General features: G+C 36.0%; 1 protein-coding gene across 1 annotated transcript in view; it reads right to left on the bottom strand.

Annotated features, from left to right (window-relative positions):
* Nucleotides 1-4,239: 4,239 nt before the first annotated feature.
* Nucleotides 4,240-23,467, bottom strand: part of ADAMTS6 (ADAM metallopeptidase with thrombospondin type 1 motif 6) — a gene marked incomplete at its 5' end in the record, with an annotated part of 95,879 nt that continues 76,651 nt past the window's right edge. The window contains 2 exons of the mRNA XM_051991389.1: nt 4,240-7,695; nt 21,659-21,815. Of these exons, the coding sequence (XP_051847349.1) occupies nt 7,586-7,695; nt 21,659-21,815 (267 nt within the window). The remainder of the gene's footprint in view (nt 7,696-21,658; nt 21,816-23,467) is intronic.

The following is a 23,467-nucleotide window of genomic DNA, read 5'->3' on the forward strand; positions in this document are numbered from 1 at the left end:
TGTCATCCATTGAGCTACAGGACATTCTCCTCTCCAGCAAATTTTGTGTGAACCACAAATCATTCACATTTCTTAATAGTTACACTAATAAAGAAGAGTCTCTTTCTTCCCATTATCCTTTTAATTACTATCACTATTCATTAATTCTGTTCCACCATCAAATAGAAGATTAGAGGACTTGCCCAGAACCATGGCTAGGGAGTCTTAAATTGAGGAAAGTATAGGTCTTATTTCCTGGAGGAGAAATTGAACTAAAGATATGGTAGGAGGGATATCCCAAGGCTCTACCTAGCTTGGGGTTTGGAGAAAACAGATTTTGGAAGACTGGAACCATCAACAGTTTCACCAAATCAAATCCATCAAAGAGGTCTAATATAAAACACTGGGACAGAAATAGGAAATGGGGAAACATAAATAAGGGAACTTAGGGTTCCTGAGAGAAATAGTGACATATGCCAGCCTTGACTTTAAACTTCAAATGTCTTGCTTTATCGGCATCATTTTGTTTCCTTTTGCCTAATTTTTGGCTAGTAAAAAGTTCTCATTCTAACAGATCTCCAAATTGGTCATTTGAGAAAATATTTGAGGTGTTTCTTCTAGACTTAAAAAAAGCCAAGGAGAAACTGGAATTAGGATTTGGGGGAAACCTCTGAAATGTCCCCAAAGAAAGCAGAATCCAGCTAAAATTCTCCTTTCTAACAGGAACTACCAGCATGGAAAGAAAATTCCCTAGACCAATGAAATCACAGATCCAGATAAAACAGAATAATATCACAAATAAGGTCTATACAAGTTCCTATGAGGTTGATTTTAGTTGTAAAATATGGATACTGATTTTATTAAAAACAAAACAGCTATTTGAGTAAGCAATTAGTTAACTAATATTCTTTAACTTTCCATATCTTTCTCTCCAATGCCTAGATCAGGAAAGTATTTCCCCCTGATACTCTTAATTTAGGAAAGAGTTGGAAGTCAAATAGCAAGTTCTCTACTGGCTCTCCTACACTAGCAATGGAGCAAAAACTAGAGAGTGGAAGTAGGACAAGAGTATGAAAGTATCTAGCTGTGGCTCTCTCCAAATAGATTTGAAAGGTTTATCATCTGGTTCTACTCTGTGAACCCATCACAGAAGTTTAAAAAAATGTGCTTGCCAGTGGGCAACACAAGGATGAGGTTTTCCAAGTTCCAATAATCATAAGCTTATTAAGTTCGTCCAACACTTACCTCAAAGTTCACAGCATAACCATTCTGCTCTTCCTATATTCACAGAAGATGCTTGTTTCTGTGTTGAGATACGTTAGTCAAGGGATAGGATAAAAAAAAGATTTTAGAATGATGTTGGTGACAGTCACCTGACAGAGCCCAAAAATGTATAGGACAGGGATATAAATCCCTTAGGTGTGCTTTGTAAGTACAGTGAGTTACAGGCTCCTTTAAAGGAATAAAGGTCCTTTCTTTAAATTCTCTTTCTTCCCTTGGGGATCTTTTCTATGAGGACCCTGTAGCTACAGGTATAAAGAACACTGCCCCTCATGTCTGCCAATAGAAAACTGCATTTTTTTATTCAGCAGATTCCAGGGGTGTTTTTGTTTGTATTTTAGAAGAGTATTTAATTCAACACAATAGTAACCAGATACTGATATTGCCAGAATGTTGTAATCTTGTGACATGTTTTGGTATGCTTGCAATTGGATGTTGCTATTCTTGTCATGGGGTCTTATTTCAATAACCTAAGCATCTTGAAACCGTATTCAGAGAACTGCTGAGGCCTGAAGGTGATCCATTATCTAAAAGGAAATTTGGAGATAGCGATTAAACCATCCAGAATATGGAGCCAAGAAGGAAGAAAATCATTCTTTACATTAATTTCTGGTCTCGCATAACCACACTGGGCCCTTTTCAATCTGTAGATAGTTATGGTTTGGGAGAGTTAGAGGGACAGTCAAGATTCCCCCCGCAAGGATGAAGGCAATTTTTTTTATTTTAAATATCAAAATAAATATACAAATCACTTCATAGGATCATCTCAATGGCCAAGTAGTCCAACCCCTTAATTTTACAAATGAGGAAATAAAGTAGAGACAAGACACTTGTCTAAGATCATACAGACAGTAAGTATTAGAGGTAGGATTTGAATTCTGACCCTGTGAACCCAGAGACTACATTCTTTCTATTGTACCTGACTTCAGAGGTATGCTGAAGCAGGTTTGAACCAGTTCCAGAGGGCCAATTGTTAAATTTCTACTATGAGTATTTATACTATGGGAATCAGGAAAGAGGAATTAAATCAGGATTTGATTAATTGTTTCATTGTTTTCTCAACTTAAGAAAGTAATGATAAAATGTTAATAAAAAGAAGATGTAACTCAAAATATGCCCCATAAAGTTGTGACATATTCACCATTTACCAGTACAAGACTGGATGTAACTATCAAAGTTAATTCCCAATTAATCATGACAAACTTACTGGATAGGCTCACTTATTAAGGTTATTTCCTTTTTTAAAACATTAATGTTATTGAATTTCACCTGTTTTGATGATGTGGTCTCAATATCATTCTATTCAGTTTATCTAACACTTATTCATTCAGTTTCATCATCTGCAAATGAGGAATGAGACCAAGATGGTCTCCAAGATCCATCACCTCTCATGTTCTGTGACTTTGTAATTTTGACTAAAAATATTCTCTCTCCCACTATTTCTTCATGAAGATGGTCTAATCATCTGGAGTGGTATCCCATGTCCCTTGTTTTATTGTTTTTCTTTCACTTTCTCTATGGGGCTCTTTTCAAAATGGTGCAGCTTCCCACATTTTTCCTTCAGTGCCTGAAAAAACAAAGACTAACCAATACTCAGCATTCTTTCTAATTTACTTGAAAAGAATCATCTGGAAAGTTGGAGCAAAAAAAATTAAATCTGATCCAGTGACCAGTGATCTTCAGGCCCTGGGGAGTGGCAGGGTCTTGGGTTCAGGGCAAACTATGCTCCCAGGAGGGCAAGCCTCATTGAAGGTCAGTAATCTGAGTAGAAGGGATGGTGTACTTTAGACATATCAAAGGGGCAGGGAGAGGGGCTTAGCTGGAAGTTTGGAAACAACTGTAGATGAAGAGGGAGAAATATTCTGGGGAAAACTAAGGTTGATTATTGGGGGGGAAGTAAAACAACTTTACATACATAGAGGAAATTTAAATGGTGTCTGTGTAATTTTAATTAACAAAATCTAAGAAACAGTTTGTCATTTCTGTAGGTCAGTCTACAGATGACTGCTCTCCGGTGAAATATTTTTCTGCCACCCAGGAGAAATATATTCCACAACAATGACCACCACTATCCACTATGGGACCTTTTTCTGGATTATAACCCTGGGTTTATACCATAAGCAGAAACTGAGTGGGGAAAATCATCCAAAAATTGACTTGTTTAGAGGCATTATATGCTGGGTTTTTTTGTCTTATTAGACTTTCCTTACTATTCTATACTCTGCAATCCAGTTCTTTTCTTTGTTTTCTCATCTGTGTACTTTTGCACTTGTCATGCTGGAAGGCCTTCCCTTCTTACATTGGTCTTATGAATTCCTGTCTTCCTTTTGAGCATAGTTCAAATACTTTCTTCTTCACAAAGCCCTTTTTGATTCCCCCAAGCATTAAGCCTCCCCTGCCTCCCATACCAACTTGTATTGAGCTACTTCATAAATATCTGTCTTTATTCTCTTCATGCTAATTCTGAATCTATTCATATATGTACTCATTTCCATTCCCATTAGAAAGTAAACTTTCATTATTAATTTTTATTATTCATTTTATTTCATTATTTCATTCTTTGTCCTTGTAACACCAATGTAACACATAATAGGTGCTTAATAAATACTTGTTTTTTGATTACACTAGATAGAGAATTATCTCTTCACTGTTGGCTTTGCACTAAAGAGGGTTGGGGAATTTGGGGTTATAGGAAAGAAGGGAGTGATAGATCTGGACTTTCTCCCTAACTTCAAAGAAAATGACTTCTGGGCAGTTGGATCCTGCCCCTACCAGAAAACCTTTTGCATTCACACACAACTGAAATACCCATCTGCCCACAACATCTCTGGAAGGGTAAGGATGCAACAAATTGGCTTTGTAGTAGCTGGATAACGTGGCTAAGAGAGTTGTGCCAACCTTGTCAAATATCCCATGGGAAGTCTAGGGCAGCCGCCGGCCTACCATCTGCATCTCAGTGAACAGACAACTACCATCTGATCATCATTATAAGCGGATTTTTATTTTACTAAATTATCTATGTTAAAAAAAAAAATCTGTGCCTGGTGTGGAATTTCACTCCATCAAGTGTTACAAAATTTTTGTTTTCATTACAAGCAGGAGGATGAATGTAGGACAAGTGTTAGGAAACATGGCAATAAATTAGAATATAATTTACAAAAGCAAAAAAAAAAATAACAGTGTACCACATTAATACTGAATATAAAATAATAAGTAACTAATCACAATAATACAAAGGTAATTTAATTCTGTATTGTTAAGGATATCTATGTGACATTCACTCCATTAATAAAGATGCTAATTAAATGGGTTCTTTTGGGGTTAAACCCCATCAGGAGGGAGTTTAAGCTCTAGGACACATTTTATCCTCTTTTTTTTTCAAGGCAATTGGGATTAAGTGACTTGTCCAGTCACTATACTTTACTAGTAAGTATACATTTTACCTTTTTGTTGTTGCTGTTGTTAGATTGTAATAACCCTAGTGACTGATACTGCCCAATAGGTTTTTTTGGTGCCTTCAATATGTTACTACTACTACTAATACTACAACTACTACTATTACTAGACTGGGGCCTGCGTGAAGTGAATCAGCTTCTTTGGAAGATCCTGTTGTTATTGAGAACATAGTGTTATTTAGTTTGGATTACAGAGGAGGCTACAAAAGCAGCAGTAGCAGCAATCTACTGTGCTGTAGAAAAGAAAGAAGAAATAATTTTTTTTGAGTCGGGTTTCACTTTCAGGTCCTAGTCTGAAGCCTTCTTCAGTTTATAAACCCAGATATATTCTGTGTTTTATTCCCTTTAACAATGCAATCTGATTTTACTCTAGGGGATTCTCTAAATTCCAGCCACAGAGTCGTTGAAGTTGACCAGTAAACATTGGACACCCTTGTGTTCTAGCACCAGAGAGAGCATCAAGCTGTGCCCATGGGGACAGCCTCTGCAAAGTTAATATTTTAAGTGAGGTAAAGAAAAAAAAAGGGGGAGGGTCTTTCTCCTCTAGTTAACAATATTAACGAAACTCCTTTGATGAAGAAACATTAGCTAATATTTATAATCAGGCCTGGAGAAAAATCTGATCCTGAGAGCCACCTGTGCTTGGAAGTTGCCAGAACCCCACCTTTCTCTTTTCTTGACCTCACTAGGATACACTAGCACCAAGGTAACCACATGAAGAGGACAGATGAAATTCATTTGCTAGGTCTGTGGCATCCAAGAGGTCTATATGAGAAACCACTTTTTATATCATCAAGGGCTCCCAAACCTGTACAAAAAGCACATTGTGGAAACTTGGAAGCTTGATGTGATATTGAAAGAGAAAGCTGGTGATGGGGTAGGAATGATCACACTTAAAAGTAGTGTGCTGAACAGCATCCCAAAGAAATTAGCCTAAAATATTCATAGTTTGATTAATTTTCAGAGTTCAAGAATCAGAGTATGATTTTTTTTCTCTTTCCTTATAGGGTAAAAAAGTGAGAGACAGAGACAGACAGAGATACACACACACACACACACACACACACACAAATACATACAGTCATTCATGCACACACATAGTCACAGAGAAAGAGACACAGAGAGAAATCCAGCTCCTCTTCACATTAATCCCTACTGGTTCTATGGGAGAAATGTGACGTGCTGTTTGAGATTACAGGGATGAATTGGGTTGAGCTCTAAGATGTTTTTTCACTGACAATTCCTAAAAGTATCTTTTGGGTTTTTAGTCTTAAGCACAAGGTATTTTTCGATGTTCACATGATATAATGTTCACTACAATGGAGATCTGTAGAAAGGGATACAAAAGCCCAAATGCAAGTGAATAAAATATTCTGATAAGCAAGCATTCTCTTTCTTTATCTCCTTATTGAGTCCCATGTAGAGTAGGACATGGGACAAGGAATAAAAAAGAAAAAGAACTGGCCTTTGTATTTTTAGATTCACTGGATTTTAGAATTGGATTTGTCCAAGGAACTGGGTTTCACATTTAATCACAATTCAGAGTAGCCATAAGCAAATGAAAACCCATGTTCCAGGGAGTAATAAAATGAGGTTACAGTAACCAATAGTCCTCACATATCTTTTCTTCTTTGGTTACAATCCTCTCTGATGCTCACAGAAATGGCATGTTACCTTCAAGTACACACTGCTCTATTCATACACACCCCAAAGCATGCACACACAAGTATGGGTGCACCCATGCACACACACACATATTCTCTTACTTTCCTATAAATAAATGCCCCTCTACCATATCAAAGAAAGGGGCATCTGGATCCCACTGAACTATCAATGTAATTTGCAGAAAGGTCTTATTATGATAAAGCCAGGCAATCTTTTGCACATTCTAAGTCCAACTGGTTGTTGCAATGAGCCATTCTGGGTCTAATGACGTAAACAATGGCAGCTGGAGAGGTCAAAATAGGAACCCAGGTATCCTGCCCATATAGGGACAACCCAGAGCCTGGCAGCTCAGTCTCCATTACATCTTGAGTCTGGCTTTTATACGGAATTGAAATGCTTTTCCCTTAAAATATTAATAGAAATCTCAGCTTTGCTTGTCCAGTGGCAAGATGGCTACATACTATTAGCAATGAATGTACATAGACTTGTATTTCATGCCCAGCTGCAGTGCCTGATGCACTGCCCACTCTGTTCCTCATTGTCACTCTGTTTAATAGCATTTTATAAATGGCTCACAGCAGTGTTCAGAAAAGGAATATTGCTCCTAAGGAAATGAGGTGGAATGAAGAAAAATAATACAAATATTCTTTACTTCTGATTTATAATTGCTCCTTAAATAACATTTTAAAGCCTGGTTTTATAATTTAAACTGTGGTGCTGTTGTAGTGAGATAATACAGTAAATATTTTTAAGCTATGACTTCAGATTTCTGAATCTTCTTTACTTCCATGGTAGACCAAGTCATAACAGCTACATTTTAAACAGTTTTAAATACAAATGGATTCAGTGTCATTGCTAAGTCCATAATAAAAATTATCTTAATGGTCCAAGGAGGTAAACGGACTATTACTCGAAAGAACACAACAGTTCCACGGTAAGTGATTGATGCTGTCTGTGTTGCTTGGATCTCTCCAATCTGGCATTCCCTCCTTATACTGTGTCCAGCACTTTGGATCAATAAATCCCACTTCACAGAAGTTAAAATAATATTGAAATCCTGTCAGCTGGGGCTGACCAGTGGTTACGATTTCCACAGGGTAATGCATTTGCAAGGACGTCAATCCCCTTCCTCTGGGTGGCTCTCTTTGATGGACACATCTCCACGATGAAATAACAAGGCGGTCTCTTTTTCTTGCTCTCTGTGGTCAGTGTCCTTGGCATGTCTTACAACACATCTGTCGGAAGTATGCGCGACTGCAGAACTTAAACTTCAACACCAGTGGGCAATAGGCCACTTTGTTCACATCTTTGCACTCTAATGAATGGGGGCAGAAAATGGAAAATGATTAGAGGTACAGAAGCAAATCCTTAAACAGGCATTTAGACAACCTACACACAGGTCAGGGAAGTGCCCTTCATATTTCATCTTGGGAATTTGGATTTTTGTTTTGCTTTAAGCCAACGTCTGAGACAGTCTAGTGGATAAATGCTTTTGATGTATTTTAACACAATTCAAAAAAAAAGTTTGCAAGGCTTCTCTCCCAGATTTTTATAAGGATGGTGTATGCCCACTGTGTCTTGAAAGAATTACCATTTGTTGCGATAAGTTATCACTTTAGACAGCTTGGAAGCATGAGTCATTTTTCTTACAGCACTTTTATTGCTTCTTTCTCAAGGGTTCTTTTATTTAGCAAGGTTATCCAAAATCAAATAGGAGTCACCCTGCTGTGTACCATAGTACACATATCTCAAAAGAACCAATCACTGAAACCTGGAGATAGTGGAATTAGTTGGATGAATGAAAAGTTGGTAAGGCAAAGAGGTTGGCTTCATATGGCAGCAGCTGTGGGTTATGGAAACATGGAGAAATGTCTTGCCTCCTTTTTTCCCCTATGTGTTTTTCCTCTCTGGGTTAAGGTTGCTATAGCCAAAGTCTACTGACCAAGAAGTGAATAAATCTTTTCCTTTCCAAATCATTATCTCCCTCCTTGAAGCTGCCTAGAGAGAGTTTGGAGGAAGGAACAAAAAGGAGAAAGGGAGAAAACTCAAGATAAGACAGGCATTCATTACTCAGGGGAAAGCTGGGAGGGAATGGGGATGAGGACTAAGTCTCCCAGAGATCTAACCTTTGTTAATAGTGTCATTCTTCCCAACATTTCAGATCCCTTCCATTTGGAGATTTAAAAATACGTGCTAACTACAGCAATTAACTTTCTGAAAGCTTTCCATCCTCATTTTCCAGGTGGATACATTGAAATCCCAAACATTTTAAAGGGAATTATTTAATTTGTTTCTGAGTCTGATGGCTCTCATTAAAATAACAACAAATATGTGTAAAGGATGAAAAGCTCTCTGCTGTCACCATAACCAGAGGATCTTTCCTTGGTGTGGGTGTAGATACTGCCTGGAAACCTCTGTCTTGATGAGATTCAGCAGCACAACACACAGGAACTTACTGATAAACAAAAGGACAGATTAGAAGGATCACTGGAAATTTCTTCTCACTCTAAACTTTTAGTTCCTATCTGCTTGAGATGGAATAGAATGAGCTGCCAATTAACTGACCTGCTTGATAACTTTTGATCAAGGACTCACAATGTAATCTCAGAGTAACAAAATCACCTGCAGATGTTAACAGTGAAACCCACCCATCATCACAATATCCCCTGAAAAAAGTAATTGATTTACTCAGAGGTGAAGACTGACTATGATTTCTAATTTCAAGAAAAGAAAAAAATATCCTTTTAACAAGGCTTTTTTGAAAGGCATATCCTTAAATTGGGGTGACATGGGTACCATGGCACTATAATGTCAGTAATAATTTCAAGAGGGGCTTTCCCTCGAATCTTCCTAGCTTGAGAAGCTCAGCAAAGACTATACAATTATAGAGGAAGTGAGGAAATTCTTTACATTTTACTATGAGAGGAAAAAACATAGGATCTATGAGATCAGATTTCAGCACCTAGTAGCAAGATTTACATTAGAATTACCTTCAATTTCATAATCCTAGGAACCATTTTTCTTCTTTCCCTCCATAATTATAGTGTTCACACAAAAGAAACTTTTAAAAAAGGCCTCAAATATTTTAACAGAAAAATAATTTTTCATTTCCTACCATGCCTTCCTTGAGTGGAGGAGGACTTAATAAGTCCTTGTATATTGCATGCATCAGCATTGCAAACAGCAGGAGTGAATGTGTCCAAGCAACACCATGTTAACAAGTCAAGAAAAATTTGACCTAATTATCCCCTTCTCAGAAAGGAATCAGACTTCTCTCCTATCTTTAATTCCATCCCACTATTCCAGCATACCCTACAACCTCTCCAGTATGGTTTGTAGATGACTCACAATAACCTTCACTTGTATAACATTGTAAATTTAATAAGACAGTATTAATCACCATCCACTTTTTATAAATTAGGATAATGAGACTCAGAGATTACCTGATTTGTTGGGATACAACTCTTTCAACAAGTTTTCTGGGATTTGATGGGGTGGGATGGGCGTGGGAAGTATTATTGGTTGAATTGGGTTTTAATTTTGGACATTTTTTTTCAAAATTTAAAAAAGAAAATGAAAAATATAAGCTAACTTATTTGGACCATTTGGACACCCGCATCTTGCCATGTTGGTGCTAAAAATTTGCTTGGTTAGAAAATGAAGGAATAGTCTCTTTCACCTCTACGAAATGCTAATGAATCTATAGTCAACCAAAAAAATACCCCAGTGATGGCCATTATCACTTCCCAGTTTTGTTAGGATGGCTGAGAAACTTGTGAAGATGCTAGAGACACATCTATTTAAAGAGTAAACATACACCAACTATTTTCCTGTGGCACTTAAGTTATTCTAAGGATCACTGACTTGGTTATTAGATGAATGGATTACTTATCTGGTTTTAGATAAATGGCAGTGGTTAGAGAGGTAAATATTTAAAGACTGCCAGACTTTGGCATCTGATTAAAGTGAGTGTTACAAAGCCAGGGTCCTTACATATAATGTCAGGATTAGCAAAACATAAACAGATACAACCCAATTCTTTCCCCTAACTCAGGCTGCTGTGAATAGAGTAAAGGGGCCCCAATCCCCAGGCTTATGATGTAGGGGGAAAAAAAGAAAAAGAAATCTCCTTCCAACAATCCAGCCAGCAGTGGTGCTCACACAAAGCACTAGATCTCTAGACAAACCATTTACAGAGATCCTCAAAAAAAGAGATCAGCTAGAGACAGCATTGTTACATTGCTTATAAAGTAGTTTCTAACCTAATTGATAAGAGGGAGTAGTTAAGATAGTGCTGGGCTGACAGAAATAAGGGTGGTACTTGATGTGCTTTGTTTGAGAGAAACCACAAGGTATATCTCACCTTCTGTAAAGTGTCTCTGAGAAAGTCACGATCCTAAGAGTTGCTATTTGGGTTATAACATGGTGCTTCTAATAGGCACATCTGGATGTTTAGCACATCAATATATATTCCATGGTGATTATTATTGTATATAATTAGTACAGTAGATAAAAAGTAGGGTTATGGTCAAAAACACCTAAATTTGAATTCTACTTGGACACTTACTGACTGTGTAACTCTGGGTAAGTCACTTAACAAATATGTGACTTAGTTCTTCATCTGTAAAGTGAAGATAATAATAGCACCAATCTCTTAGGGTTGTTGTAAGAATCAAATGAATTAACATGTGTAAATTGCTTTGCAAACTTTAAAGAGGTTCATGCATGCTAGCAATTATTATTAACTATTAATCAATAGCATAGACATTTCTTTAGCAGGGATTTATTTTTCAGATTAATTACTTAAGAAACAGAGAACAAAATGCACTAGATTGGGAGACAGCTTGTATTTGCAACCTGGTTCTGCCACTTATCATCTGTGTGATAATACAAAAGTCATTTCACTTTTCTGTGGCTCAGTTTCCTCATCTGTAAAAGGAGAGAGTTGGACTAGACAGCTAATTCTTTAAATTCTACAGTCCTAATCTATGTTATTATGATCTTAAAGCCCTGAGGGAATCCAACAGGTACTTTGATGGAGAAAAAAGTCATTAGAGAAGAAATCAGAGAATAGAAGGAGCAGGCTAGCTGATAAGCTTTATGCTGGAGCCCCTGGGTAGCTTGAGGATTTTCAGAACCTGGCTAGCAAGAGGGCTGGAGAGGGGACGCCAGGAACACTAAAGACCAATTTTGCTTAATTCACATTTTTGCTTGACTGGGAGAATCTAGTTTAATACATCTTTGTGTGGAAGGAAATCTATTCAGCAAACAAAGCCAACCATGACTGGCCTTTTAACCTCTGCAATATCCAGTTCTACAAAAGGACTCAATAGCACTGTAGGCACCTGAACATGCAGATGTGGGAATTTTCTGCCTGTTTATGGTTCCAGCTCTTTAAGTCACCACCATGGCAGGTGAGGACTCACAGAAAAGTTAGAATCATTTCCAACTTACATGGGGCCTGCTACCCTGAACTGGGGACAGGGAAAAGAAACTTTCCTAAACAAAACAAAACAAAAAGTGCTCTGGGTGAAAAGCATAATGAATTAGTCATTTTCACCTTGTTTCTTTATAAGCTGGAGCAGGAAAAAAACCCAACATTTTTCTTTTCAAATTCTATAAATTAAATTTAAGAAAAAAAAGTGACCTTAAACTTGGACCTGGCTTGCTAATGATTTTTCTAGCCATGTCATAATTGCTTTGAATGCAATTATACTGTGATGTAATCACAGCAATAGATTTGCTTTAAAGCAAGGGGGATTTTAAAAGAGGTGTCTCCTTCGGTTTTGGGATTTACTTAAGCAGTCTACAAGCAGTATTATCCGGAAGAATCTAACAGGCATTTATAATAAAGCTGATGACTTCAATAGAGTATCTTATTTTTAAAGCCCTTTGAAATAAGGTCTCATCAGTCCTTCCCAACTCTGGCCCTTATGTCAATACAAGAAGAGTGATATGAAAAATAACTCAAATTCTTCTGTGGACTTACTTTATAATTTCATTTGTTTCATCCTAATTTACAATGGTTTTCCAATTGGCAACAGTTTCTGACTTAAAAATGAAGTTTCTCTGCAGAATTCTAGTTAAGTAAGAGAAGTGCTTGGGATAAGGGTGTTCTAGTCCTGGTACCGACTGTAGGCAATCTGAACCTCAGTTTGCTCATATGAAAAACAGGTACACTTGCAATTTCTTTCTCTCAGTTGTTTTGAATACATTTTTTCATAAATCTCAAATATAAGGTACTATGAAAAGCTTATAACAGCTGACTGTACTAGGGATAGCCTATTTAAAGGAATGTTGCTGAAAAGACTTTAGTAATGCAATCACCTCCATATTTGAAATTCGAGGTTATTATGTATCAGATATCCTTAACCATTTTTCATAGGCTATCCTGTTTTAGGTTGAGAATGTGAATTGGGGAGGTTAAGAAGCCAAATTCTCTTTTTCATGACCAATGTATACTATCTCTATATTCTTTCAAGTACAATTATTAGCTCTTAATGAATTCCTTTTCCTTCTTCCATTCTCCTAGTTGAAGTAAGAAGTGCCTCCCTTTGCTCTTACTGAAATCCTCCTGTCATGTCAAGTTTGCATGAGGGAAAGGAAGAACAGGGCAGAATATTCCCAACAGTTGTAAGAAGTCCAAATTTTGATATGTGAGGATTATGGGAAAAGGACATAGTGAAGCAAGATGTTTGTTGGGCATCAGAATTATTTTCAACATCCTTTTATACACTTCTTCTCTTTCTTCTGCCCCACGCAGAATTTCTTTTATTGGACACTGCTCTACTGAGCCATATCAATTAATACTGTTTGCCTCAGTTTTCTCATCTATAAAGAGGATTAAAAATAGCGTCTAGAATTTTTGTAAGGATCAAATGAAATAATAACTGTAAAGTGCTTAGCACAGTGCCTGACATAGTAGGTGCTACATAAAATGTTAGATGTTATTATCACTGAGCTCAAGCATGAAAGCTGGAAACTAGACGTGATAATGTAGAGGATCTTCTCACATCCTCTAGGAAAGGACAACAATGATACAACACTGATAGTATTTATATAGAGGCTTTAAAGTTTGCAAAGTACTTTAAAGTTATTATCTCCTTTGATTGTCATTACAACCCTTTGAGATAAGTGCTATTATTATCCCTATTTTATAGAGGAAGAAACTAAAGCTGAGAAAGGCTAAGTGATTTGCCCAGAATCAAACTAATTAGTTAGTATTTGAAGCAGGATTTGAACTTAGTCCAACATTCTTGCCCACTATGCCACCTATATGCCTCTAAAAAAAAAAAAAAAAGCTTTATATATAGGGCTTTCAGATTTGCAGTGTTAATTCTTCTGATCTCTTCTTGTATCAGACCCTGGGAGGTAGGAACTATTATTATCTTTATTTTACATTTAAAGAAATTGAAGCTGAAAAAAATAAAATGACTTGCCCAGGACCTCAGCTATATGTCTGAAAAATTACTGGAATGCAGGTCTTTCTGGCCCCAACTTCAATACTCTATCCATTAAACCAGCGTAAAAGCCTAAAATAAAGGGAATAGATATAGCCTTTCGGCCATGGAGAATTAAGAAAAGCAGAATTTATGTCACCACTTATTTAATTTAACTGATGGAGATTGGAGCTCTTATTAGAGTTTGAAGTTATTCCTGGGATAAAATGCCATTATTTTTCCAATAATAAGAGGGATAAGGGGGAAACAACATAAAAGATGATTTCCCTCATAAGAAACACAGGGAGATACATATCAGGATTATATCAATATTTCCTTCTCTCTCCTTTTCCCTAGACACGTCCAGTTTACATCTCAGGCTGAATTTGTAAACCAAGAGATCTACTTTGGGCTTTTAAAAACTTTGAAGTCATGATTCAACCCAGAGACTACAAATGAAATAGATACTTAGTAGCTTGAACATATTTCATTCAATCTACAAATACTTGTCCAACTTGTTTCTCCCCCCAGATCTGCAGTGAAATGGCTTGTGTTGTTTTAAAAAAAAAAAAAAAAGAAGAAGAAGAAGAAGAAAAGAAAAAAAGAGTCTGAGGGTCTAGCTTAATTTCTTCACTTGCAACAAGCACTTTTTGGACCATGCCTACCACCTCCATTTATAGGATTTGCCTATGAAAACCATGCTGTAAGGGAGAATGGGGGAGATAACTGTCATTAAAGAGTATATAAGATTCCATATATCTAATTAATTAGTTACAAATCTTTAATTTGGGGATTTTCAATTAAAAAGAATGCCATACAGTTAGTTGTTAATGCATCTCTGCTGCATAACCAGTAGGCTCTGAACTTACTATACACAATTTTCTCTGCATAATGGCATGATGAGGCTGACAATAGCAGAGAATATAGTTTATATGGGACTGAGGAAAGGAGAAAAACATTAAAAGATCTTTAAGAGTGTAATGTGATGTTTTCTAATTTTAAACAAATTGTTGAGTCATTGTCCTTTTATATGTTGTGAGTGGAAGAAGAATGTTAAATAATAAGCTGATATATTTTTTTTCAATTGCTGTAAGAACAGTCCAGTTGAGTTTGTTTTTCATTTTGGAAGAAGAGTATATCACTCCTTTGTCTTTCCTACCTCCATATTTTCTCTGCTTGCTTTTATCCAGTATTATTCTCCCATTCCTCTACATTCAACAACAAAATAGTAAGATTCACAATCTAAGTTTGAGATTTTGTCCAAAAGAGGTATATGAGAAGAAGTGAACCTAAATAGCTAAGACAAAAAAAGATTCTTTAAAGGACCCAAGAAGAAAACTAGGTATCATTTACTTCTTTGAAATGAAATGATCTTTAAAAGATGGGAAAGGACTCACATGAGCAAAAATGATTGTAGCAATCCTTTTGTAGTGGCAAGGAAATGGAAATTGAGGAGCCGCCCATCAATTTACGAATGGCTAAATAAGTTATGGCATATTAATATAATGGAATATTATTGTTCTAAAAGAAATGATGAGCAGACTGATTTCAGAAAAACCTGGAAAAACTGATGCTGAGTAAAGTGAGCAGAACTAAGAGAACATTGTTCACAATAACAACAAGATTATGATGGATTTTGCTTTTCTAACAATGCAGTGATTCAAGGTAATTCCAATAGACTTGGGATGGAAAATGGCATTCTCATCAAGAGAGAAAACTATGGAGATTGAATGAGGATCAAAGCATAGTATTTTCACTTTTTTGTTGTTATTTGTTTGTTTGGGTTTTTTTTCTTTCTTATATTTTCCCCCTCTCGATCTGATTTTTCTTGTACAACATGATTTGTCATGTTGTCAAAATATGTTTAAAAGATTTGCATATATTTAACTTAAATCAAATTGCTTGCTATCTTGGGGAGGGAAAAAATTTAAAAAAAGAGGGAGAAAAATTCAGAATACAAAGTTTTATAAAAATGAATGTTGAAATTTATTTTTATATGTATTTGAAAAAATAAAATACTGCTGACAATTTTTTTTGAAAAAAGAAATCAAATTATCTTTATGGCCCATCTTCATTTCTTTTAAAACTTAAGGCAACAACTTCAAACCTCCACTTCAGTAGCATTTTTGTTAGGTTAAGGATTCTGATGTGGAGTAGAGTACTCCAGAAATGAATTGTATGCCATTTAAAAACAGATGTAAGAAGTTTTGAAGCAGACTACAGGATTTCAGAAAAGAACTTTAGCAGAGTCACTGATACTCTAGAAATACTGACACTCACAAAAATTACTGCTAGTAAGTCTGGTGCAGTAAATTCATATATATTATTAACTACTCCTTTTCCTGAAATCTGTGGCCATCAAAAGGGACACCATGAATTGTTAATACAACTGCAATAAATACTGAATGACAGAATGGTACTGAGAGACACAAAAGACATACCATATAAACTATAAGGAAATCTAAGACTGCATAAAAGGTGGGGAAAAAATGGCATTTTGAATAGAGTTTCAGATGCCCTTGAATAGTCAGATTCCAGCTGCCATATGCACTTACCAAAAATGATTCTGAATAATATTTCAAATGCTATGATACATGCTGCCTGTAATTCTCTTTCTGTGGTTCATGTTATGTTACCCTCGTCAATGGCAGTTTGTCAAAAACTAGCCTACGGTGCTTTAACTCAGCTGAAGGCTTTTCAGAAGCAAACAGCTAAAGCAGATGTTTAACAGGACAAGTCATATCTCCCTTTTTTCCCCTACTATTCCTTGGATCTTTCCTTTTTCTTTCTTATTCTCTCCCTATTCTTTTCCCCACTTCAATTCCCTCTCATTATTTTTCCTCCCTCCTCCTGCTTACTCCTTTTCTCCTTTTCCACCACCTTCTCTCTTGTCTTGCTTCAGATTCCATTATTTTCATTTGCCCTTTTGAGTCCCCAGTGGTTCTCAAAGTATGGTCTAGAGAATCCTGGGGATCTCTGAAACCCTTTTAGAGGGTCTACAAATTCAAAAATAGTTTTTATTTCCAAAATGGTAAATGTCTATAAATATAACCCAGATAAACAAAAACACTTTGGAGAGATCCTCAATAATTTTTTAATAGGATAAAGATACTGAAAACAAAAGTTTAAGAACCACTGCCTTACCCACTTACCTAAAGGTGTCTATGATCTGACTTACTGACAATCACTTAGAAGTTTAGTAGCTATGAAAATGTTCAAGATTCTTCACTTCCCTTCATTACCATGTTATATTGTGCCCATAGTAAAATAGAGAAAAGAAGTAAGAAACTCTTAAATAAAGATATTTTAGAGCTCAAGAGACTATCCCAACTTGAATTTAAAAACTGTCCCTTTCCATATTTGCTTTAATGGTCACACAAAAATGCAACATAATTTACACTCTATTCCAAACAAGTATCTACATCCTCTACTTTTTCCATAATCCCAGAGTTTAAAGCTCTGAAACCTCTCTCTCTCTCTATAGGCATCTTTTCTACCTTGAAGGTAACACCATTAGAGAACACTTCTTTCATCTGTGGAACAACGAAGAATGTTCCTTATTGCCACTTCAGGATCACTGTTCCTCTGCTACCTCTTGTTACTCTCTCCTCTTTTTAAGTCTATGATGGCCTAGTGATAAATCACTATACTTCAATTTCTCCTATTTATAAATTTCCTCTTTGTAAAATTTCCCCCTCTTCTTGAGTTCAAATCCAGTGTCACACATTTATTAGCTATGTGACCCTGGACAAGTCACTTAATACTGTTTGACTCAAGTTTCCTCATCTGTAAAATGAGCTGGAGAAAAAATAGCAAACCACTACAGTATCTTTTCCAAGAAAACCCCAAATGAGGTCACAAAGAGTTGGACATGATTGAAAAATGACTGAACCACTACAAAAATGAGGATAATAAAACCATAGAGTTTATTGAATTGAGGTGAGAACCAAATGAAATAACATAAAGAACATGAAAATTCTTGAAGTGCTATGGAGAAGTGAGCTGTTTTTTGTTATCCCTTCTATACCTGCTTTTCCTCATTATTTTGAATTATTTTGAATGTTGCCCCCTAGATTCTATTCAACAATGCCTTGTTTTCTTCTGTATTATTCTTATACCACCTTCTTCACCAGTCTCTACTTAATGAAATCCTATCTTTTCTACAAGAACTAAATTGGATGCCACGTGCTTCTCAAAGTCTTCTATGATCCTTCAGTAGAAAAGTGATCCCTCCCTTCTCTGACCACTGTAATATTTGCTTTGCTTCTTTCTCATGGCATTTTAATATTCTATCTTGTATTAAAGTTATTTGAACACATGTTTTATCCAACCTACTAAATTACTATCTCTGTGAAGATAAAAATGTATATCCTATTGATCTTTATATTCTACCCAGACTGATAATATTTTATAGATAGAAGATTTTCAGCATTTTTTTTAAATGAATAAGTGAATGAATGATTCTTGGTATTTAAAAAGCTGAAAAATATACTCCTTGGGAAGAGAAACAACACAAAAAATCTATAGCAAAATCACTATATTATCTGCATTTGATATAAAATATGCAAAGAAGTGAATAATCTACTCTTTGTACTTACAATAAGAAAAGCTTCATAAAATGAAGCTCTTAAGATTAGTCATGCTTTCTGGAGATTAATTATTTTCTGAATTCTCCCTTCTCTTACCAGAAGAGAAAATGTAATGACCTGACCATTTATTTACAGATTATCATGGAAAACAAACAATTGGGTTAGGTAGGATCAATGACCAAGAGTTCTAACTATTCAAGAATCTACAATTGTAAGAGAGAATTTTTTTAAAAGTGTTTACACTTTACATTTTTCCCAGGACATAGTATTTTATGGGATCAACTTCATAAGGACTGTTGGTGTTTTCCTATATAATCATCATCTACCAGAAAAAAAGCTTATGGAGAAGTAAGCAGAAATGGAAGTCTAAAAGAAATCAAGATAACCTGTATCTTTGGATATACTGTGGGTCATATCATTGAACTCTCTCTCCAACCAGTGATTAGAATTTTCTCTGCTGGAATTCTCTTCCAGCCAAGCCTTGAAGTAGTTACTTTATTTTTATTTATTTTTAGTCTGGACTTGTGATTTCATCAGAACAATGAACCCCCAGTTTGGAAATTCCTGAAGGACAGATTGTCGACTCATCCATATCTTACAGTATTATTAAAGAGAGTTGTTGGGGGATAGCAAAAAATTAAGCAATTTGCCCATGGGTACAGAGGTAATATGTTTTAGGCATTATGTGAATCTCTGTCTTTTTCACTCTTTTACTCATTAAGCCTGGCTGCATTTCAGAGCTTCTTTCCAATCAATAACTTTCATTTGCAAGTCAAAAACTAAAAAAAAACCAAAAAGCCTAGTATTAAAAGCAAGACTTCATCATAACTTAATTGACAGAAATAGTCATATATTTTTGCCATTTTCTATCCTTTTATTCTCAGTTCTTATAGGAAAAACAGTCCCCTAAACCACTGGGAATAGCTGCTGGGATTATTGTTGGTAACTTGCAACTGATAAAGTTGTCCATTGTCATATTATCAAAAGGAGATCTTCTGTTTGGAAGAAAAATAACATTGCTTGTCTGAAAATTACTTGCTTTGTGTCCTGAACTTGGCAGGCTGACTTCAGAGCCTCCTGAGTGCGGGAGAGAGCCAGTTTTCAGGCCTGCCCCTTAATACACAAACAAAAAAGGAAGGTGTGGGGCACAAAGTGAATTTAAATATAAAGGTTTTTTTTTTTTTTGCTGTGGTGGTTTTTATCTAATCTGGATTGTATTTTTAATTAAATTTGACAAGTGCTTATTAAGTACCTACTCTATAATTAGGCCTTAGGCTAGAGACTAAGGGCAAAATGATTTAGTCTCCTATGGTTCTATTTCCATAAAAGGTCCTTAAATCATAATCACACACACAAAAGAATCTATGTTGAAGCCCATAGGCAGAAAAGCATCCATTTGCTTCCCAAAGGCAAAGATAAAATTGTGAAAGATTAAAAACAGTGAATTTATATATATTATAGAACCCTATAAAGGAGACAACTTTAAATCAAGGAAGGTCTCTACTTAAAATCTCTGACTGAATATATTATTCACTTCCACATTAAGGTCCTTTTCTAATTTATGTTCTTTTAATAAGAATCAATGGTCTTGAGCAAAACTTTGGCATTGCTTTGGTATATGCATACACTTGCTGATATCCACATAATTAAGGAATCTCAGATCTGGAAGGATCCTGAGGACATCAAGTACAACCCATATCAAGCCAAGACTCCCCTCTATAGTAGTTCTGAATACCTCTAGAGGAGGGGAGGGAATAAACACTAAAAGTGCCTATATTCTAGGCACTGTGCTAAGCACTTTACAAGTATAATCACAGTTTATCTTCACAATAATTGTGTGAGACAGGTTCTATTATTATCTCCATTTTATAGTTGAAGTAACTGAGACAGACTAAATTAAGTTGCTCAGAGTCACACCTGGCCCCATTTTCTGTCTACTTCACCTCTCTTTCTGAAAAGGAACCTACTACATCTCCCCTGTGGTCCATTTCAATTCTGGACAGCACATGCTTTTTTTTTTTTTTAAAGTTTTCTTACACCTCAACCCCAAACACTGTTGTCTGTTCATTTCTTCTAGTTCTAATGCTAAACAGAATGAGTCTAATCCATCTTTCATGTAGCAATACATCCAATGCCTGAGGATGGCTATCAGGTATTCAAACATCTCTTCTCAGAATGAAACATCCTTTCCTTCAGCCAAGTCTTATACAGCAAGATCTCAAAGCCTATCAACATCTTTGGATCCTTTCAACTTTGTCAATGCCTTTCTAAAACATATCCCCTTTCTTGTCAGATATGTCAGATCTGACTGAAAGCAAACCACAAAGGACAATCCAACCTTACTTTATCTCTGTAGCCCCTTCAAGGCTCAGCACAGTAGATGAATGCACACAGTAGGTATTTAATAAATACTGAGTGAATGAATATAACATACTTAAAAGAGAAGCTTTTGTCATCAAGAATTATAAGAACTTTCTATATTCATTATTTTCCCTCTGTGATCATAACATTCCCCTTCTATTAGTGTCTGAAATTACTAAGGAGAGATCTGAATAAATATTAGGAAAAGAAAGCTTCTGGATCCCCAAGACCCCTTTAAAAACAGCTCAATGAAGTTTCACTCTGAAAAATGAAAAAAGAGTATTTAAAACATAAGTAGCCTCAAACATGTGTTTTCATTATACTTTTACCAAGCATGAAACCTAATCTTCAAGATGGAGTTAATCCATTGCTGTGCCGAAAAGTAAACAGAAATGTCTCTTTTTAAAGAATGGATAATCAAAGGTCATTCCTAGACTTTAGTTATCAGCAAAGCAGCACAACAGGATTAGAGAGAAAATGTACCATGTGAGCCCCAGACTTAGGCTGAAAAAGGATGACACAAACTCACAAATTGTTAGCACTAGATAGGACAGCATAAGTCACTGACTCAAAGCCTGCTGTAAAAAGAAAAAAAAATTAAATAAACAGAGAAGGAAACTGAGGCCCAGAGAAATTAAATGAAATGCCTGAATGTCACAACACAAAGCTAATTACCAGCACAACAATCTCTGGTTTCCAAGGTCTCTAAATCTGTGCTTTTTCTACTATTCCCTGTTGCCTCTGAGAGGATTCTTAGGTCATGGTTCTCAGCTGCCATATTGTTAACTAGGGTGTTAACATCACTCTGATGGTGAAAGGGGATGAAGAAGGAAAAGTATCCCCCAGAGGGCCTTATATCTGCCTGTGTTTTGTTCCACCTGCAACTCACCTTCAGTATTGGAAATGGGAGTACTGTCACATTTGCTCTCACACTGCTGCATCGATGGAGGCCGGACTGTTTCTGGACAATCACTGGATGCTTGCCCCGTGTAGGAGAGGCACTGAACGGTCCTCATTTGCTGTCCAAGTCCACACTGAGCAGAACACTGTGTCCCATGAAAGCAGAAAGAATACACTGATTTTGCTGGTTTCTGAGATGTTCAAGATGAATTTATGCTTATAAATACATATACTTATATATACTTCTTGTTAAAAAATTTTAATACCAGGATATTCTGGCATTAAAGTTCTATTGAAAACTAAAATTCTGTGATACCTATTTACTTTTATGATAAATCAAATTGCATATCTTCCAGAGAAGTCTCAAAGTTTCCAGTAGACCGTTACACAAAGGGAGCACAATTTTCAAAAACAAGGGCATCTTTTCTAAATCTCCAGTTTTGCCTGAGGTGCACAGTTTGTCTTGTTATATTCTAAAACACTATGCATAGAAACAATATTCCCCATACATTTGAAGTTCCCTGGAGAGAAACATACCAGTCTACAATGTGTGCGTGTAGATTTTCATTTCCTATTTTTATGCTGGAAAATAGAGGTGATATAGTTCCTAAAAAACCACATATAGAGCTTCTTGGGACTCTACTCAAGTTAAAATAAAGCACTAAGTACATAAAAGGGGGCAGAAAAAGTGCCAGGATGACAGATTAGTGTTTCCAGGTTGTTTTCATGGACAGAAGGTCATTGTTCTTCTCTATCTACCTGAAAAATTGCAGTACAGTGTAGGTCAACCTGCAGACTAGGTTTCTGGGCAAACAAATGCCCACTGTCTTCTCGCTAACTATAATGATGAGACCTAAGCAGAAGGAAATCTTGGCCCAGTAACTATTTGGGGATCTTGATCAGAGTAAAGACTAGGAGAAGGTAACCACCTAAGAACTTACACAAAGAAAAGGTAATAATTAGGAACATTTAAAAATATTACTTTTTACAAGTTAACTCTCCAGGGCACATACAAATTTTGTGATGTCAAGTCACACATCTTACAAGGCAGGCTAAGTACCTCCACAGTAGACAATACAAGGGTAACAATAAGCTTTTCAAAATTTGGCCAGGGAAAACAAATGCTCTGTTTAGGCTTTGGACCAATAAAAAAAGTCCAAGTTCTTCCTGGATCTCACCCACTTGATCCACAGAACGCTAGAGGGTAAACTTGATACTGGCCAGTGAAATGTCTCTTTTTCCCCGTTATTTTGCCCACTCATAAAGTTGATGCCTGATTTTACTTGGAATTTAGGGATACTTCAAAGAACCAAGTAAATTTTTACACTGATTGATTGGCCTAGTGCTTCCTAATGACATCCTCTCTAGGGATTAGGACTATTACTTCTTTTAGGATTAAAAAAAAAAATTCCCAATTCGGGGAAGAAAGTGAACAGCTATTTGTAACTTGTTAAATATCAATTCTCTAATTTCTTGCCTAAAAGAGATTTTGAAAGTGATTGTATAGAGTGGCCCTGAGTATATGGAAGCCAAACTAGTTGACTCAGCAAGAAAGCTAAATGTAGTACCCATTTCTGCTGATAGTGTCTATGGTACTGGTGTGCCATAAAGGAAGTATGATGAAACTATTTCGGATTCAACTTCACCAAACCAAAAGGAAAATTCAATATTTGTCCAGTGAAAAATGACAAGATGCATAAAGAAATATTTCATTTTCAAGTTTCCAGGAAAGAATGACAAACAAAGTCATCATAAAATCCACTAAAAGATTTTTTAGAATGTAATTATCATGACTATT

This window comes from Antechinus flavipes, chromosome 1 (genome assembly GCF_016432865.1).
Source record: "Antechinus flavipes isolate AdamAnt ecotype Samford, QLD, Australia chromosome 1, AdamAnt_v2, whole genome shotgun sequence".
Taxonomy (NCBI): Eukaryota; Metazoa; Chordata; class Mammalia; order Dasyuromorphia; family Dasyuridae; genus Antechinus; species Antechinus flavipes.